Source organism: Dipodomys spectabilis, unplaced genomic scaffold (assembly GCF_019054845.1).
Source record: "Dipodomys spectabilis isolate Male_0828 unplaced genomic scaffold, ASM1905484v1 ptg000066l, whole genome shotgun sequence".
NCBI classification, from domain to species: Eukaryota; Metazoa; Chordata; class Mammalia; order Rodentia; family Heteromyidae; genus Dipodomys; species Dipodomys spectabilis.
Genome location: NW_024870743.1, coordinates 5898517 through 5917432, shown reverse-complemented (window position 1 = coordinate 5917432; position 18916 = coordinate 5898517). Strand labels below are relative to the sequence as shown.

The 18916-nt window shown below is 49.7% G+C and overlaps 1 protein-coding gene across 2 annotated transcripts in view; it reads right to left on the bottom strand.

Moving 5' to 3' along the window:
* The window catches only part of Lpin1 (lipin 1), a 51350-nt gene that overhangs the window by 25436 nt on the left and 6998 nt on the right, over positions 1-18916 (bottom strand). Inside the window, exons 2-12 of one of the 2 annotated variants that reach the window (XM_042680787.1) lie at positions 17748-17948; positions 16284-16379; positions 14776-15083; positions 13489-13614; positions 11685-11792; positions 8398-8527; positions 6589-6895; positions 6147-6240; positions 5292-5482; positions 4601-4694; positions 3353-3422 (exon numbers count right to left, since the gene is read on the bottom strand). In XM_042680787.1, coding sequence (XP_042536721.1) covers positions 3353-3422; positions 4601-4694; positions 5292-5482; positions 6147-6240; positions 6589-6895; positions 8398-8527; positions 11685-11792; positions 13489-13614; positions 14776-15083; positions 16284-16379; positions 17748-17939 — 1716 coding nt within the window. In that variant the 5' untranslated portion in view covers positions 17940-17948. The remainder of the gene's footprint in view (positions 1-3352; positions 3423-4600; positions 4695-5291; positions 5483-6146; positions 6241-6588; positions 6896-8397; positions 8528-11684; positions 11793-13488; positions 13615-14775; positions 15084-16283; positions 16380-17747; positions 17949-18916) is intronic. The other variant, XM_042680789.1, reaches the window with a different exon arrangement.

The following is an 18916-nucleotide window of genomic DNA, read 5'->3' as shown; positions in this document are numbered from 1 at the left end:
GGTGTCCAAAATTACAGTAAGGTAACTTAAGCATGAAGACTTAAGGAGATGTTAAAAGAATAAACAAACAACAAATAAAACATAACACGACAACAACAAAAAAGAAAGCATTAAAAATCATTAGTGATTAGTAAGACCAGAAATTTCCAAATTAAAATGGCTAACTAAGATATTGTTACCCTCAATAGGATGATTATAAAAATAAAACATGAAATGATTACTATGATAACAAGATCAAACCATTTTAAACAAAACAAAATGCACAGGACATTTTAAGAAACATGAATTCTCCAATTTTGACAAAACAAACTTTAAAAGATGTACTTGGATTTATATTAAACTCATACTCCAAGGAAATGGAAGTTAAATGGGGGACATTACAGGTGAATTAATAACTTTCTAAGAATTCCCAAGACCAATTCTTCTCGAGGCTAATTCCAGGACCAAGGAAAATGTTTTCTAATTCCCCTTCCTCTGGTTATGCAACTTTCATGTGCAGACTCATATCTAATAATGAAACAAGGGCTTAGATCACTCTACCCAGCAAGAGATAGGCAAGGAGACAAATAATTCACACTATTAGCCTAAAGTGTACTTTCCTCTTATCATTGAAAAGATCCTTATCTGACACAAAAGAAAATCTGAGCACACGAAAATGAAAATCATATACACAATGTTCAACCATAATGCATAAAGATAAGGGGCGACACTCAGAAACTGCTTTGTTAAATGAACAGTCCTTTGTAGACTCCTATAGATAATAAAAAAATATTCTTAAAACTTTTTCAAAAGAAGAAATCATTTTCCTTATTTCTCCCTTAACTCATGAATAACTACACCCAATTTTTTTTAAAAAAACAGCATTTTGGACCTAGACACACTGATTCTAAAGTTTATTTGAAAAAACAAAATAGTCAAAAAAGCTCTCAGACAGAAGGATAATAGTAACCAGGATTTATCAAGTATCAAAAATATTTTAAAGCTACAGTAACTAAGAGTATGCAGTGCTGGTCCATGAGTAAACATAGCAGAAAACTTAAAAATAATCCAAAGTCATGGAGCTATTGACTACAAAGAGTTGTAACCAGTAATCCATGGGGGAAATGACTATTTATTAAAAATAAATGGTACTCGGATGATTATGAAGCTAGTTACCTGCCCGCATGCCCTCCTCCCTTCTTTCTTGGCAACAAAGCGAAGAATCTGGCTGAAAAGTATTGTGGAAGGTTCAGTTCCAGAAGACAAACTCAACTGGTCCACACTACTGACTGACAGCTACTCCACTGAGAGCACTACTCCAATGTTCGGCCAACAACCAGGTTAAAAGTGATCAAGTTCGAGCCAATGAAATGTCAGGAATCTGCCCCCTTCTTCCCACTCTGGATATGGTTGTGTAAGGAGACAACATGCAAAGCTGTCATTTATGACCAGGAAATGAAAAGCCAAGAAAAATCACAGAGAATTCATCAAGCCCCAACAGAGCAACCTCTAAGATTCCTGTCATAGCAGATAATAAATACATAGTATTTAAGTCATGTCTAATCATTGTTTTCTGCAGTCCAAAGTGCCCTGGTTCAATAAGCATCTGGGGAAATCCTCTTATTACTCTCCAAAGAATTATAGTTGGATCAAAGATTTAAAGTAAAACAAAGCACATGAAGAAAATACAGGGAATATTTCCACAGGTTTTAGAAATGGCGAAACAAGATCATTCTAAGTATACACAAAACCCAACAGAGAAAAGATAATTCTACATATGAAAATAATTTCTAAACTAGATAAACACCATAAATAGAAAGAAAATGAAGAAAAAGAAACAGCCGGGCTCCAGTGGTTCACACCTGTATAATATTATTACTCAGGGGGCTGAGATCTGAGTATCATAGTTCAAAGCCAGCCCACGAGACTTTTATCTCCAATTAAGCACCAAAAAACTGAAAGTGGGGCTGTGGCTCAAAGTGCTAGCCTTGAGCAAAAAGACCTCAGGAGCAATGCGTTCAAGCCCTACAAAAAGAAGGCAGGAAGGCAGGAAGGGAGGGAGGGATGAGGGAGGGAGAGAGAAAAAGAAAGAAAGAAAGAAAGAAAGAAAGAAAGAAAGAAAGAAAGAAAGAAAGAAAGAAAGAAAGAAAGAAAGAAAGAAAGAAAGAAAGAGAGAGAGAAAGAGAGAAAGAAAGAAAGAGAGAAAAGAGAGAAAAGAAAAAATACTACTAACTAAATCTGTTCAGTGCCTGTCAAAAGGACTAGCTTACATTTGAGTATTTTCCTATAAACTTTTTAAACTATATTTCTATTACAACTGCCCTTCCTTTTTCTTATTAATTTGTAAGACTTAAGAAATAATATGAAAACAGATCCCAGGGTACAAACACCAGGAAGAAGCTGACAAGGACATAACAAAATCCACTCAGCAGAACAAACATCCCCACATCACAACAGACACAGCCTTGAAGGAGCAAGCGCAGACTCAACGATGCCAGATTTGACCTTTCAGAGCCACAAATGATACAACTCTGGGCAAGAGTTTCTGCGGTACCAAGCCCTGGCTAAGTGTACCAAGGAAGCAAATCTAAGATGGGGGTCTCTATAACAAAAACCTACAATTCCACTGGGTGCTGGTGGCTTACACGTGTAATCCAAGCTACTCAGGAAGGGAGATCTGAGGATCGGGGTTCAAAGCCAGCCTGAGCAGACATATACAGTTATGACCAGGAAATGAGAAGCCAAGAAAATGGCTTATCTCCAATTAACCAGCAAAAAAGCCAGAAGTGGAGGTGTGGCTGAAGTCGTAGAGCATTTGAGAGCAAAAGCCAAGAGAGAGTGTAAGGCCTGAGTTGAAGCCTCAATACTGGCGCATGCATGCATACACACACACACACACACACACACACACACACACACACACACACACACTACTCCATGCCAAAGGAATTATGGGTATGTGCTTCTCTTGGCTCAGAATCAGGCACAGGGCTGCATCCTGTTGAGCTGCACCCAAAGTTACCTTCGTCTCCTAAAGCCCTCCCTCCCTCCCTGCGCCCATCCCTCCTAGCTACTCAGCAGGCTGAGATCAGTGGCTCTGACAGCCACTCATAATCCGGTGCAGCCAATGCTGAGAACAGGCTCCCTGGTCCTCAAGGCCTTGAGGGGGGAGTTTGGCCCTGGCACCCAGGAGGGGGCAGGACGTTCCAGATCCAAAACTCCCCACATTAGTATTCCCGAAGCTCAAGTCAGCACAGAGCAATTCAGTTGGGGGTTTCTAAAGTGAACGCTAAATCTCGTCCCCCACCCCCTTCCCAGTTACCCACGCCTCCCCCCCTCCCCCCCCCCCAGTCTTTCTCGTGTTAAAGCTCACCTTTGGCAAAGGTTTCTGGAAGGCTTGCATTGCCAGGAGCAGAGGCGCTGCTGTTGTCCAATTATAATACCTGATGGAATAACGAGACAGACGTGAGAAGCCCACAGCCCACACTGAAAACCTTCCTGATGTCTCCCACAGACTCACAGAAAGCCCCGAGGCCCCAGGAGACCCTCAGAGCCCCGCCCTGCTGCTACTTCTCTTTGCCCTGCCCATTCCGTCCGTGTGGCTCCCTCCACCATCAAACCCCAAAAGCCATGGTGAGGTGGCAGCAGGGACACAGTGACAACTGCACACAATGCTAGCTGAACGGCAGCCAAGTCCCCTGTGCAGCCCCAGCACCAGGCCATGAGCCAACCTGTGGCACTGCCTGCCATGCTTTAAGGACAGGGCAACTCCACCAGCGTGACTTCCACTCAGGAGGCAAGTGTGCCACCTGTCCACCGAGACACACGCAGTTCCAGACCTCAGATAAGGACAGCTCTAAGGGGGCAGCTTCACTGCATACCCAGCACAGCACAGGGCACAAAGCCCCCAGACGAGGCACCACACTTTATGTGGTCAATCTGAAAGCCAGTACAGAGGGGTGCTGCACTGTAATCCTAGCTACTCAGCAGGCTGAGATCAGAGAACTGCAGCTCAAGGCTAGCGGGGAGAGGAAAGTCCATAGACGCTCATCGCCCATTAACCAGCAAAAAGCCAAAAAAAGTAGAGCTGTGGCTGAAGCTGTGGCCTTGAGTGAAAAAGCCAAGCAAAAGCTCAAAGCCCTGAGTTCAAGCTCCTGTAAAAGGGGACCAAGAAAGATGGGCAGGGAAAGAGGGAAGAAGGAGAAGGGAGAGGGAGGAGAGGGGAGGGGGGAGGGAAAAAGGAGGGGGAGGGAGAGAAGGGAGAGGGGAAAGGAGAGAGGAGAAAGGAGAGATGGGAAGAGGAGAGGGGAAAGGGAGGGGGACGGGGGAGAAAGGAGGGAGGAGGAGAGAGGGAGGGGAAGAGGGGAGGGGAAGTGGGGAGGGGGAGGGAAGGAGGGAGAAAGGGAAGGAGGGAGGAAGGGGAAGGATGAAGAAAAAAACCTCAGTAGAGCTGTATATTACAATCAGACACCTCAGGCCATCTGCGACAAGGGAACCCAGAATTAGCCAATGGCAAAGAGCTTATAACGAGACTATCTGACATAGTTCTGAGGTTGAACACCTACGTCTGTATATTCCAAGGGTATGGAGCAGTGGCGGGGTAGCCTGCGACGGCACTTACTTATTGCCGATCTTCACCACCAGGTTGGGGTCGTCGATGATGGCGGGGTTGTCCACAAACTGTTGGTACGACACGGCCTGCTCCAGAAAGGCGTCTGCGACGGCCATGGGAGGGGTGAAGGGAAAAGCAAGGGCACTGTGGTTAAAAGCAGGCCAACTCCACCCACGCCTGAACGTTTCCTGAGAGTTCACACATTCCAACGGTGCAGATGATGCATGTAAAGGTGCAGCCGATGCAGGTAAAGGTACCATGAAGGGCCTGCAGCATGCGTGAGGCTGGCACCAAGCCCAGGGCGCCGCGTTTGGGGCCACGTGCCCTGCACTGGGACGTCCAGAGGCAGAGCAGTGGCTATCAGCGCCATCAGCTCAAACCCTGGCTGCCAGGGTTTGAGCCGGGGGGGGGGGGGGGGGGGGGGGGGGGGGGCACGCCCACCTCCTAGGGGTTGTGAAGAAGGGAGAGGGAGGTGAATGGAAATCAATGTCCTGTCCAAAGTAAGGCTTGAGCGGTGTGGGCGGCTGGGCCGCTTAGACTGTCACCTGGGGGGAACGGGTGGGGGACAGCGTCCCCCCTCAATGACCAAGCCAGAGGCTACAGGACTGGGGCAGCCCTACACTGCATCCTCGGGGCCTGGCCGGCCCTGACCTCCTCACCTTCCTCTTTCCTTGGCCACGCCTTAGGCTCGGGCCAGTACCTTTTGTGATCTCCCGGTGGTCGCTGAGCCCCCCGCAGAGGGAGATGGCGATGGAGGGCAGGTCCCTCAGCCCGTCCGAGGTGCTCTCCATGCCGCTGTCAATGCCGGAGCTGCCCACCGACTGCGGGGACTGGTTGGCCGACCGCACTCCACAGTCGCTGGCAGGCTTGGCGAGCCCCGGGGGGTCTCCGCTGGAAGGAGGAAGGAGGAGCTGTTGTGGGGCCTTTTCCATCCCTGAGGCCCCAGACCCATGTCACGTGATCCGCTACCAGGACCCTCAGACCGCATGTGACATCACGTGACCCTCTGCCAGGCTGCCACCACTGGAGGAGCAGATGATTTCATGTCAGGACAGGTTCGCAGTGAAGTAAGTTCACCCCAGGAGAGAACGCAATCATGGGTGGCCTGCTTTCTCCTCCAACTCTGCAATCCCTTTGAAACAAACCGTGAAGGACATACCACGGACGAGGCAGTGCTCCAACCGCTTACCCATCAGGGTGCTGGCCCAGCCCATCCTAGGGGGCGCAGGCTGGGGTCTCCAAGGACCACACGAGAATCTCTCCAGAGAGGAAAATGTCCCAGGCAGCTGATGGGCCACTGACCTGTGACCCAGCCTGGGGTTTTGTCATGGGGCACAACCTGGAGCCCGGGCTCCCATCCGGAGCTCTGGGCAGCCCTAGGCCACACACCGATGGGCACATCAGATTCAAGGGCGTGTCTGAGACTTCCTGAAGTCAAATGCCAATCCCGTTCCCCACACTGCCTTTGTGTCCTGTCTCACAATCAGGGAACACTGGACTCATGCAGACTAATCCTCACAGGACAGAAAATAGGAAGAACGGAGAGAAGTTTTACTTTTTGGGGAAATACAGGGCTGCCACTTCTGGATCCATGTCCGTGAGGTCGTCGAGGTAGACGCCGTCGGCGCCTAGATGTCTACTCCGTTTATCTGAAAGAGTGAACGATCCAGTCAGAGCACTGCCAGAAACCCGGCGGACTCAGAGCTCCAGGACCCGGGGCACTGTGGGCAGAACTGGCCCAAGAACCAGAGTGGGAACAGGTGTGTGTGTGTGTGTGGCCCTGCATGGAGCGTGACTTCACCAAGCAACGAGGCATGGCTTGCGCATTTCACAACCCTGGCTACGCATTCTAAAATTGGACTCACTTCTGGCCCCAAACACATAGGAGAAGGAAACCCTGACTTTGAACCTGGGGAGGAAGGGAGGAACTCTGCTATGCACAGAGCCTGGATAGGTTGCCCCGGAAGAGGGCTGGAAAGGAAGCCTGGGCCCCATACCCTTCTTCCTAGAAGGAGAGTCCATCTTGGCCCCCATCTGCATGGAGCTGGCAGCCGGGGACTTGAGCTCTTCGGCCATAGGTAGAGGCGGGGCGGCCGCTCCCAAAGCCTCCAGGTCGTCTTCACACACAAACTGCATTTCCATGGGAGGCTTGCTGGGCTCTGCGAGTGGCGCTTCCACTAAGGTTGGGGACTGGTCACTGAAGGTATCTGAAGACTCGCTGTGAATGGCCTGGAAGTGAGTCTTCTCACAAATTTTCCTGCTGCACAAGGGGCTGGATTCTTTCATCTTGTGTGGAGAAGATGACTAAACCAAAGAAGAGAGAGAGACAGTCGAGAAAAAGTCCAATGGAGGCATAGAATTCCACTGTGTATATATACCACATTTTCTTCATCCATTCATCTACTGAGAGGCATCTGGGTTGATTCCATATCTTAGCTATGGTGAATAATGCTGCAATAAACATAGTTGTGCTGATAGCTTTAGTGTGGTCTTGTTTGTGATCATTTGGGTAAATGTACAAAAGTGGGATTGCTGGGTCATAAAGGAGTTCTATGTGGAGTCTTTTGAGGAACCTCCATACTGCTTTCCAAAGTGGTTGAACAAGTTTACACTCCCACCATCAATGCAGTATGGTTCCCTTTTGGTCACATCCCCTCCAGCATCTGTTGTTACTAGATTTCTTGATTATAGCCATTCTAACTGGGGTGAGGACTTTATCTCAAGGATAAAGTCCAAGCACACAGGTAAAGAGAGCTACCAAAGAAATGTGGTCAATGAATAATGCATGGCAGAGACTTTTCAACCTAAGGACCACCTGTTGTTTTTCATGCATGCCCAGAAGTCCGAAGCCAAAGTACTAATTCCAAAGTAAATGAGGTTTCACATAGAACATCAACTACCAAACAGAAGTGAGGCAAATAGCGGCAAGTGCAGGCAATGTCAAGGGCTCAGTAGAACAGGAAGTGTTATCATAATGGTGTAGTCACATCAATAAGAAAAAATTCATTAGCCAGCCAGGGTGACTCAAGCCTGTAATCCTGGAGAAGGGTAGGGGGAATCTGAGAGACTCCCTCTCACCAGTGGCTGGGCATGGTGCTATACAGTTGTCCTATCCAGCTGAGGGGGGAAGGGACATAAGGCTGGGCTCAGTAGGGAACACCTACCATTCAAGTCCAAATAGGAGTCTAGCCCAGCCTGAGCATACAGTGAGACCTTTTCTCAAACCACACAAAAATGGCTGACAGTGTGGCCCAAGTGGTAGAGTGCCTGCCCAGCAATACAAGGCCTTGAGTTCAAGGCCTTGTGGTAACGTGAAGACAGTCTATAAAATCCCCTCTGATTGTCCAGCAAGCCAAGGTGGTGGCAACTGCAGAGACTGGCCCCAACGCAGCTGACCACGCCCTGCCTGTGTCCATCTGCAGGCAAGCTGCGTGGACACGTGAAATCTCAGCTATGCTACTCACTCAGGATCCAACATGCCTCTCTATGCACTATGCTTCAGTGAATTAGCCCCCAATGGTGGTAACTCATTCACAGAGATGACAACTGACCACACCTATAGGGATTTCCAGTTATGGAAAACAATTCACTCAATCAAAAGTAAGACTGATTTATGAGTGAGCCAGGTGTGCCAGTGGCTCGGGCCTGTAATCCCAGATCCTCAGGAGGCTGAGATCTGAGGAAGACGGTTCAAAACCAACACGGGCAGAAAGCCCATGGAACTCTCATCTCCAGGTAACCAGCAGAAAGCTGGATCTGGCTAATGTGGAGATCATTGTGCATGGCAGACGTGAGGAAGGACTCACCTTTGCAGCCTGTGGCAATTCTCCCCAAAGCCACAGCATTTCTAGGTTGTTCTTCTGCATGGGCCTGTCCGTGGACTTGCTGACCAATTCTGAGTCGCTTTTGGGGGTTGAGGGTCGGGACCCTGAGGGACTTAAGAAAACACAAACTCACAATGTAAGTGAGGAAAGAAACTCTTTCCTTGTCTTTGACCCAAATCCAGGGTTCAGATAACCCAGAAAATACACCTAGATGCCAGCCCCTTGGGAGCACAGCCTTGGGGCAATCCCTCCTTTGGCCACCAGGGGTCCATGCACCTGGCTTCCAGGAGGAAGATGTTCCCAAAATGTGGGTGACCAAAAACAAATGACTGCCCAATTCAGGAGAGACAAGATAAGAAATGCAGCATCTAGAAAAGAGACAGACAGACAGACAGAGGAAAAATACATGCCTGTAATCTAGTTACTCTGAGGATCTGAGATCTGAGGATCATAATTTGTTGCCAGCCCAGGAAGAAAAGTCTGTGAAATTCCTATCCTATTCCTATTATAATAGCACCAAAAAGCTGAAAGTGGAGGTATGGTTCAAGTGGTAGAATGCCAGCTTTGAGGTAAGGGACAATACCCAGGCCCTGAGTTCAAGCTCCAGGACCAGCATACACACAATCGGCTCACCCTGAGCTGAGCCCTCGACTGGCACAAGATGCATCCCAACTGTCAGGCAGCCACGCAGGGTCCTGGCAGGCAACATTATATCCCATGATTTAAATATTTACAAATCTGCACTAGCTTTGGAAACAGCAACACAGTACCATATACCGACTTTACTAGACATACACTGGCCGGCATGCCAGGGGTACCCAGACTGACATCTTATAAGCCGCTGAGTATTCTGGGAATCCTTCAGAGACCCTGCATTCTCAAAGGCCCAACTCTGTGGGGACAGTGGCATCATGCCACTTTGAGGCCAGCTTCTAAATGGTGCATCACCTTCTTACTCTCTGCTTGCTATATGTGTGCTCCGGAGACCTTCACAAAATCTTACTGCTGTGCAGCCAAACTAACTGGCCGAAGAATCAATTAACATCTAGACAGAAAGACAACACCATTTAAACTGGAACTGGTGGCTTGTGTTTATAATCCTAGCTACTTGGGAGGCTGAGAAAGGGAGGATCAAAGGTGAAGCTGGCCTGAGGGGGGAAGGAGGGGACTTGGTAAGATCCCCTCCTCAACTGCTGAACACAAGGGAGCACATGCCTACAATCCTAGCTTTGGGGCCAGGAACGCACTCAGGCAGGAACCCAGACTACCTCAGAAATAACCAGTGCAAGAAAGGGCTGGGGGCGTGGCTCAGTGGGTAGAGTGCCCGGCTAGCAACCACAAGTCCTAGAGTTCAAATCCCAACACTTCCAAGGAAGAGAAAATGCCATTCGATTATCTGTCATCTCCCACGTTTTCTCCTTGAAAGAGGGCAGTGCTTCTCCATAAGCAAGAAACAGCATAATTTTCATCCACACCTCTCACAGACTGTATCTGTCAGGCAACCTCCCATCAGTGCGTGTGGCCTCATTCATCCCAACCGAAGGCTCGAGCTTTGCTGTGGGCACGCGGGGAGCTCAGGGCTGCGCATGACGTGCACCCACCTGAGGGGATCCCTCGGGGCTCCCTTGTGGCTCAACCGGCCCTGGCTCTGGTCAAGCTACACTGAGCGTGTCTCCCCAGGCCTGATGCTGGGGCTCCCTGTCTCCCAGCCTTCCTGGCTCCCTCTCTTCTTCTACGATGCTTTCCTCCACAGGAAGGACTGTTCCTAGGTGCCACATCCACAATCACAAGTTCAATGCCAGTGGAGCAGGGAAAGGAAGTCACGCACTGTGCCCTCAACGTCTCCCCCAGCACCTCCAAGGCCCTTCAAATGCCTCCCTGCCCACGCTGCCCCTTTACCCAGCGCCAGTGCACACCTCTATCTGTCCCAGCCACCGCCACTAAATTCACTGAGACTCTTCGGGAGAGCTTCAAGGGTTGGCACATCGTTTCTGCCAGAGCTCGGAGATAATGGCTGTGTGGGTCAGATGGCCCTCAGTGGTCACTTGGCTACTCGATTCTGCCCTCACAGCACAAAAGAGCCACTGCAGCTGTGTAATGGGACTGGCCAGGCTCCAGCAAAGCTGCACAAAAGCAGAGCACAAGCCAGGTCAGTCCCAGGGCCACGCTCAACAACTGCAGCTCCAGAATAAAAGTGCTGAGCACAGTTCTCTGCTGCACCTCCCAGCTCCAGAGTCATGAACTTTCTGGCCCTTTTGTGACAGTCACAAGGGAGAGACTCCTGAGCACTCAGGTTTATAAGCTGGCACTCAGGAAGAAGCTGCCTTGTGTGCAGATCTTACACCAGAAACTCTCCTCTCAATGTGCCACCAAAATCAATCCTGCCCCCAGGCACAAACACACATGGCCATTTAGCATCTGGCACCTGAGGGATGCCAGGCCAACTACAGATGAACACAGGGAGAAGTTCAAAGCCAACCTGGGCAGGAAAGTCTGTGAGGCTCTTACCTCCAATTAACTAGCACAAAGCCACAAGTAGAGATGTGGCTCAAGTGGTAAAGTGCTAGTCTTCTGGCAGAAAAAGCCAAGTGAGAGACTGAGGCGCTGAGTTTAAGCCCCAGTACTACCACAAAAACAAGAAAACAGAATGAGTAAGTCACACACAGCTTCCTTGGCTAATAGCTTATGCCATAAACAAAGCATGGAGGTCTGCAGGAGGGAGGTCGCTGCATGGACTACAGAAAGGAATGAAAGCATCCAATGAAAACTCCAACCTGTATTCCTAAGATCCAACAGCAGTTTTGTTCCAAAAATGGTGTGCAAAAGGTCTGAATCCATTATTCAGATCGCCTAATAGACTACTTAAATATTTATAAGTAACTTGGCTTATACTAAATCAGCATCCTAAAAATATCTTGGAGACTTATTTGGTCAGACAAAAGAGCAGATTGTCAAGGTGAATATCTCATTCTTTTGGTGTTCAAGGCACTCTACAGAATTAGCTAGAATGATAACCATCGTTTCCAGAGAGCCAGATTTAGAACTTAAAGACTATTTAATCTAATAATCTATAAATATTAGAAACAAAAAGGGAAATAATATTCTATATATTTTCATCATAAGTTGGTTAGTTGGCAAAATGGATTTGTACGAGTTAGATGAAAAATTCTATTTCAAATCATCATTATAAATTATTTGGTTAATGGTAAAATAGTCCATCATCTAGGAGTTAGTTCACATTCTGTGTTACTGAAAACACACTCGTCTACCTTTCCGAAGCATGGAAATGAGAGGACTGTGGCGGGCAAGAACTAGACAGAACTCCCTCGGCTGCGACCACAAGATGAGGGGGGGTCCTTTTGCAATCTACCGGGCTGCTGGATACACATTGGAAAGAAAGAAAAAGAGATCACAGGTCAGCGGGATGAAATGCCTAAGCTGGTCTTTGGCTCCTGTCATAACATTTTTGAGAAAATGAAAATATCCAGACATCTGATGGCAGAGGGCTCTGTTGAAATCTCTAAGGCAATAGTATGAGCTTTCTGTATCACAAAAAAAAAAAACAGGAGAGAAACTACGGAAAAACCCATTTTGCTTCCCACACCACCCACGTGACCAGACCAGAGTTAATGGTCATAGATCAGTACTGCATAGAACTACAGTCATTTTCCAACGATGTGACTGTCTGGACTGCTATTGTCTCTTTTAAGAAAATCCATCATTCTGAGCATGGCAATGTACCACTTATCCTAATTGGTCATTGCATTTCACAATGCTTCTCATCTACAAAACCTGACACCATTGTTATTCTGGATTCCCAGAGCAAAGGGAAAAAAATACTTGGGGAAGTGTATTAAACAGGCCTTTGAAATTCTTAAGGTTAATATGGAGATTCTTCAACCTATTAATGGTTTCTAAATATTCTGCATTGTTTTTTCCCTCTGCTTTCTCACCATGGGGACTTTCTCAACAGACCCAGGTCAAGATCAGGAGATTCTAGAACAGTATTCAATGGGCACTGTCTCCTATACCAAGTTACAGGCTCTATGTCCCGCTGAGCTTTACAAATGTGTCTGTCTCTGTGGAGATATGTGCACAGCGTTCATTTTAAAGACCTGGCATGAAAACTGTGAACGATATCAGTAATCACTGTAACCTGAATTACTTATTTAATATTTCAGATACATAGAATGAAATGAAGTTTCACCTTTTTTTCTCTTTATTTTTTAAATGAAGTAGTAGGGCATGTGAAGTCATACATAAAGCTAAGCACTGGGTCCTAGTGGTCAGGGCTAGTCTCTGAGGCAGGCTGACCATCACAGAGCGACTCCATCGCTGGGCCCAGGCTCATCCTCCACTCAGCTAGAGCTGGGTGTGGGACACACCTGCAGCCCCGAAACCCAGCTCCCCCACTCCTGCACTGCTGCTGTGTCCCTCTGATGATCACCCTGAGCAAACTAGAATCAAGAAGGGTATTCTGATGAGACTGGCCAGGGCCCAGTCACTTCCCACTCCCCTGCTGACCAGGACGTTTTACTGCTGTGGGCCTTCGGTGGCCCCCAGCCATTATAATGTCCAGGATTCGTGTGCCACTCCAACAGAGGTGGTATCCCTGTGAGCACACACACAGACAGATGCCTGCCCAGGCCTGGGGAGCCATCTACACGCCGGCTGCCTCGCTGTAAGTTCACACCGGCCAGCAGGGGGCACCTGGCAAGTACACTGCAGAGAAGTGTTACTATTTTTTGAACTCGGCACCATGGCTCAAGCCTGGGGAAGGCAGCCTGAAGCTCGGCCTTGGCTTTCAAGCCCTGCGCTAGGGCTGGACTGAGAAAGGCTCCACCACCCCGTCCTGGGCTGGCGTTCAGCATCAGGTAGCCGGGGCAGAGCCTTTCCCTCCCGTCCTGGCCGAGGGAGCTCAGATGGAATTCTGTGGTCCCGTCAGTTTTGCTCTTCTGCAGTTTTGCTGGTCCTAATTATTTTTTTTAACCCCTACTTCTCTTTTTTCCATTCCTCCAACGGACTTGTAACTCACTGGAGCAGGACAGGTGCACACACACGCCAGCAACTCACCTGGGGTTGGGGGACCACTCTCTATCAGAACTGGGGTACGACGCTGACTGGGGGTACGGGGAGACACAGGGAAGGTTCTTCTTAGGAATATCGTCTTGGAATGGCAGTGTGTCAGTATGAAGAGTTCTGAAGAAAAAGAATAAGAAAAGGTTAAAGCCAAAGAAGGACTTGTGCTAGAATCTTACTGAAGTCGAGTTCTGATTTCTTTTTCTTGACTGTTCTGTTGGCTGCGTGACCCCCGAGCAGAGGCCAGGCGCGCAGACGGGAAAGGCAAGCCCGCGGAAACACGCCCGTGCCTTTGTACTCCGGCTAGGTTATGAACCTAACGCGCTCTGGTGGGACTGGAGAGGGTCAGGGCCTTGGACACATCGGTCAAGCCTCCCACCACGGAGCTGCCTCCCAGTCCTTTCTCTCTTTCATTTTAAGATGGGGTCTCCCTAACTTGCCCGGGCTGGCCCCCAAGTCGTGATCTTCCTGCCTCCCCTTCCCAGGGTCTGGGATTACAGGTCTACATCACTAGACCTGGCTTCCACTAGGGTATCTTACTGTTGCCTTGCATAGTTCAACTCACAAGGGCTTTGAGAGGTAGCTCCGCCCAAAGCTGACCCAGCGGGGTGCGTGTATAGAAGGAGCTGCTGAATAAATGAATGGCCACGTGCAGACTGTGTGCTGTCTGGCAAAAGAAATGGCACCGGGTAAGCGTCTCTTGATTACAAAGTGTCTGACCAACTGCTAGCTTCAGGTGCAAGCACACCACACAATACTCCATTCCACCCCTGCCCAGGCCACTGTCTGTACTTTCTATGCTGCCTGAAATGCCATGTTCTGGACCATCAGCCATGGCGGGAGAGTCAGTGCAACAAGTCTAGCTGGCCTGCTTCTGAGCCTCAGTGGAGAGGGCTGGAGGTGGGCAGGCCAATGCTGTGCCCATCCATCGCTGTTTTCATCCAGAAATAAATACATTAGATGATCAATAACAAAGCCGAGGGATATTCTTCACGTTACTGAGAAAAGATCACAGGGCACTGATGACTCAGGCCTGTAATCCTAGCTACGTGAGAGGCTGAGATCCAGAGGATCACAGTTCAAAGCTAGCCTGGGTAAGAAATTCAGCAAGACTCCCAAATAACCAACAAAGAGTGAGGCTGGAGGCGTAGCTCAAGTAGTGGAGCGCCAGGAGAATGAGTCTGAAGTCCTAAATTCAAACCCCAGAACCAGCAAAAAATAGAGGGGGAATGTAATTCATCCAACCCCCTGCAGGCCCTGCTGCGGGCCCCCAACATGCACCTGCTGCCATCCAGGGTCCCCGTGTCCTCGTCGGAGCTCATCTCTATGGGAAACATGTCCTCGTCCTCCGACGTGTGGCTGCTGTCATCTCTTTTCAGGCTGTCCAGCTGGGACTTCCGCCTCCTCTTCCTTCTCTTCTTTACCAGTGAGCAGCTGGACGGGGTCTCACTGGTGGCCAAGCTCTGGGAGGGCGTGGTGGAGTCCAGGCTCCTGACTCTGTCCACCGAGTTTCTTTTCAGCTGGCACTCCATCCGCGACACCCCTTCTGACAGGATGGGGGAGGTGGCCAGGTACATGGGGATCACCTCCTAAAGCAAAGGGCAGCATTTCCAAGAGCCTCGTGAAGTGGGGCGCAGGAGAGCCAGCAACGCCAAGGCCCTCGGGGACCCCTGGAGCCCAACACTACTGGGGGCCACAGCGCTGCCACTGCCCTGTCGCTGTCACCACAACCTAGAGTCCTGGACCCCCACTGAGAGCCATTCCCTATGTATGTGTGTGTGCATGCGTGCTTGAACTCAGGGCCTGGGCGCTGCCCTGAGCTTTGTCACTCAGGGCTAGCACTCTACAATAGCAAAGGAAAAGAAAAATGAAGAGAAAAGAAAGAGGTTGGGGCAATCACTAAGGAAAAACTAAGACACTGGGCCATGTGATATTTGATGTACTGGTTTCATCCTGCTTTGACAATGGTTTGGGCCAAGGTGGAATGCCCACCGTTACCCTTCATCTCTGTGGAAACGGCGAGGAGCCTGAAGCCGGCCAGGTGCTGGGTCTGTGTGCACTCAGATCCCTGACAGCCTGACCTGCTCAGTCCCTCCCACGGAGAAAGGGGAGCCACGGTTACCTCTCCACACAAATCCCTGCCTGCCATGTGCTCAGGAACCACTGCTACAGCTCAAACCCCCCTGCGGTTCTCCCTGCCCTCCCCGCCCCACCATCCCCTCAGTTTACCTGGCTCCATTTGCACATCTGGGCACCGAATATTGTGACAATTTCACCCACCCTTCCTCTCTCAATTCGTCTGCTTCCTCTCTCTTTGACCTCTCCCCTCCCTCCCCAAAACACAAATCTCAGCTTCCTGATAAACTCTTATGTTGTTAAACTCTATGTCAGTTGTTCAAAGGACTTTCACCATAGGAATTCCCCGTGTCTATCATACTTCAGTGAGTTTGCATACATAGACATATGACTCTGGGTAGGTTTAGATATATTTATCATTTAGATCTAACTTCCATAGGAGAAAAAAAAACACGTGTCTTTTGTCTCTCTCTAAGCCTAACTGACTTCAATGAAGGTGAATTGCTCCAGGTCCACCCATTTCCCTGCAAATGACATCATCGCTGGCATTTATGGAGATGCACTGTACTCACAAACTGACATGTTGACCTGAAGCCCCTATCTACAACTCCTTAAAGGTAAAATTAAATTTTAAAAAACAAATTTGTGTTATAAAGAAGGAAACGCGAGCGAGCCCGGGCCACGGGCGCCCGCAGCGGCCTCCACATCCTCACCTGGTCGCTATCAGTCTCCTGCACAAAAAACGCTTCCCCGTTGTCTCCCAGCTTCATGTGCAAGTCCACCGACTCCCCGTTGATTTCTATGTCCACCTGAAGGAGACGCAAAGGACACAGTGAGCCTCCTCGCCACCTCGGGAGCCATCAAGGGCAGGCCAAGCCTTTCCACACTCGCTCTGGCCCCACCCAGAGCTCCAAATCTCAGCCAACCCCCTCAATGGCAAGCACCCTGCACACAAGGTACAGCTGCAGTCCTGACCAAGAAGGGTGGATCCCAGGATGGAAAAGCCCTCCATACGCCATGGGCTCCTCCCTTTTTCAGCTGAGGGCCCAGCACAGGAGAATGGCTCAGCAGGTAGTAAAGGTCAGGTTCACACTGCAGTGAACACCTCCCCTGCCCAGCCTTTGACACCCTGGAACTTTTGTCTGCTAGAGGTTGGAATCCTTAAAATACTTTCAGCCAACATCATTCGCTTCAACTTAAAACCAATTATACCACAGGCATGGTGCCACATGCCTGTCACCCTAGCTAATCCCAAGGCAGAGGTAGGAGAATCTTAGTCCAGAGACAGCCCCAGGAAAAAGCTCAAAACCCCGTATGAACAATAAACTAGACGAAAAGACTGGGAGTATGGCTCAAATGGGAGAGTTTTCACTGTAAGTACAAGACTTTCATTTCAAAACCACAGTACCACAACAACAACAACAAAAAAAAAAAAGAACCAGGGTTAGCAGCATGGCTCAGCACTACCAAAATAATAATGATGATGGTAAAGCATAATTTCAGTTCCACATTAAGGAGGGATGTGAAATGGTTGACCTAGTTTTAAGGATTTCTTGCCATCTGTGTGGCCTATAATCTTCCCCAAAAATGGCCACATCAGAATTTTGGGTCCTTTACATGCCCTTCCAGAGCCCTGCCCCTGCCATCAGTAGGGAAGCATGCAGCTCTTCTCCGTGAGCCTGCTGTACCCAATCAGTAAGGTGCAATGGAAGTGACCCACAAGGCTTCCAAGGCGGGGTCATGAGAACACAGCCTCCACCGGCTCTGTAGCTCACAACCGGCCGCCATGCTGTAAGGGAGCCCAACACCCAAGGAGGGGCTCTGGCCAACAGCGTTGGCTAAGAGCACAGCCAAGAGCCAGAACCAGTGCTAGACATGGAGACAGGGAGTGTGCCGTGATCCCAGCCTCCAGCCCTGAGTCTTCCAGTGAAGGCCCCCAGGTCGTAGAGAGCTGTAATGAACCATCCCGGGATCCAGGCCTTGATTGACAGCCAGCGTATGCACAACAACTTAGAGTGGTCGACCAGCACAGCCAAGGTCACTGGAACTGTGTAAATTATTAACTGTCCACCACTTCCAATGGAGCGCTAGGAATGTGGGTCAAGCAGCTTAGGACAGGCGAAAGCAAAGACACACCACAGAGAGATGGTGAGCCTAGGCACCAGGCCCCGCCTCACCACTTTCTCCCGGGAGCGCAGGACCCCCATCTTCCCAAAGCGCACGTGGAAGGGGGAGCACTGCAGGCTCCCGTTGGGCTGGCGGATGACGATGATGTCGATGCATCCCGACAGCGTGGCAGGGTTCAGCCCCTTGTAGAGTTCCTTCACGGTCACAAACACCTGGCCGGCCAGCTGCCCCACGTAATTCATGGTCTGGGCCTGGGAAAAGACAGACGCACATGCACACACCAGCAGTTAACTGGAGAGCCGCCCAGAGCCAACCAGGACCCCACACACACACGTCAAGAACAGGTCCCACGTTCCGCGTCCATACTGGCTCAGATCACCTTGTTTTCTAGAATGTTCTCTACGACAGCCACCACCACAGCCCACCGCCCCCAACCCCCATCAACAAGGCCAGCCACCCCTAGCCTGGTAGGGCCAGCACACCCAATCCTAATCCTAGGAAGCCTAAAAACAGGTGTGACCAGGCTCTGGTCTGTCTTGCTGACCTCCTGGAACTCGTTTGGGTTGTTCCTTACAGCTGCTGTCACCTGAGCCTCACTCTCTGTCACTGTGTACAATTATCTGAAGGCTCTTGAGAAAGGAGCTTAGCTTGCTATATCCCTACCAGGCCAGGGTCAGTACGGAACATGAGTTACTGGGAAAGCGAGTAGCTTGATTTGTAAGAGCTCTGTCCAGATCCTTGTTCTCCAGCCTGTAAGTTCTGCCTCCATTCATCCTGTCCAACCAGTCCCTCACTGTCCTCTGCCAACATACAGGGCACCAGCCCTACCTGGCCTGACGCTGCCGCTCCAATACCACCTCGGCCGAAGGACTTGCCCACCCTCTTCCCACCCAGCCCCACACCTGGCCCTTTTTCCCACTCCACATCCCTTGCTGCTGCCAGGGAACCACCTAACAAGCCCCTTCCCACAGCACCTGAGCCTATGTTAATGAGGTGACTTCTAGAGAGGAGTTGGTCCAGAAGAACCAATCATATTATCCCAAGGTACTTTTGGCAACTAAGAAAAAGGAGATTGGCTAGAATTGAGGTCAATCACCAAAAGTCAGTAACCAATCATGCTGCTCAGAAGCCCCCATAAAAACCCTGAAGAGAAGGCTTGGTGCTGGGAGAGGGCCTGCAAGCCCTGAGCAGCAGGACACAGCCCCTCTGCAGAGTCAAG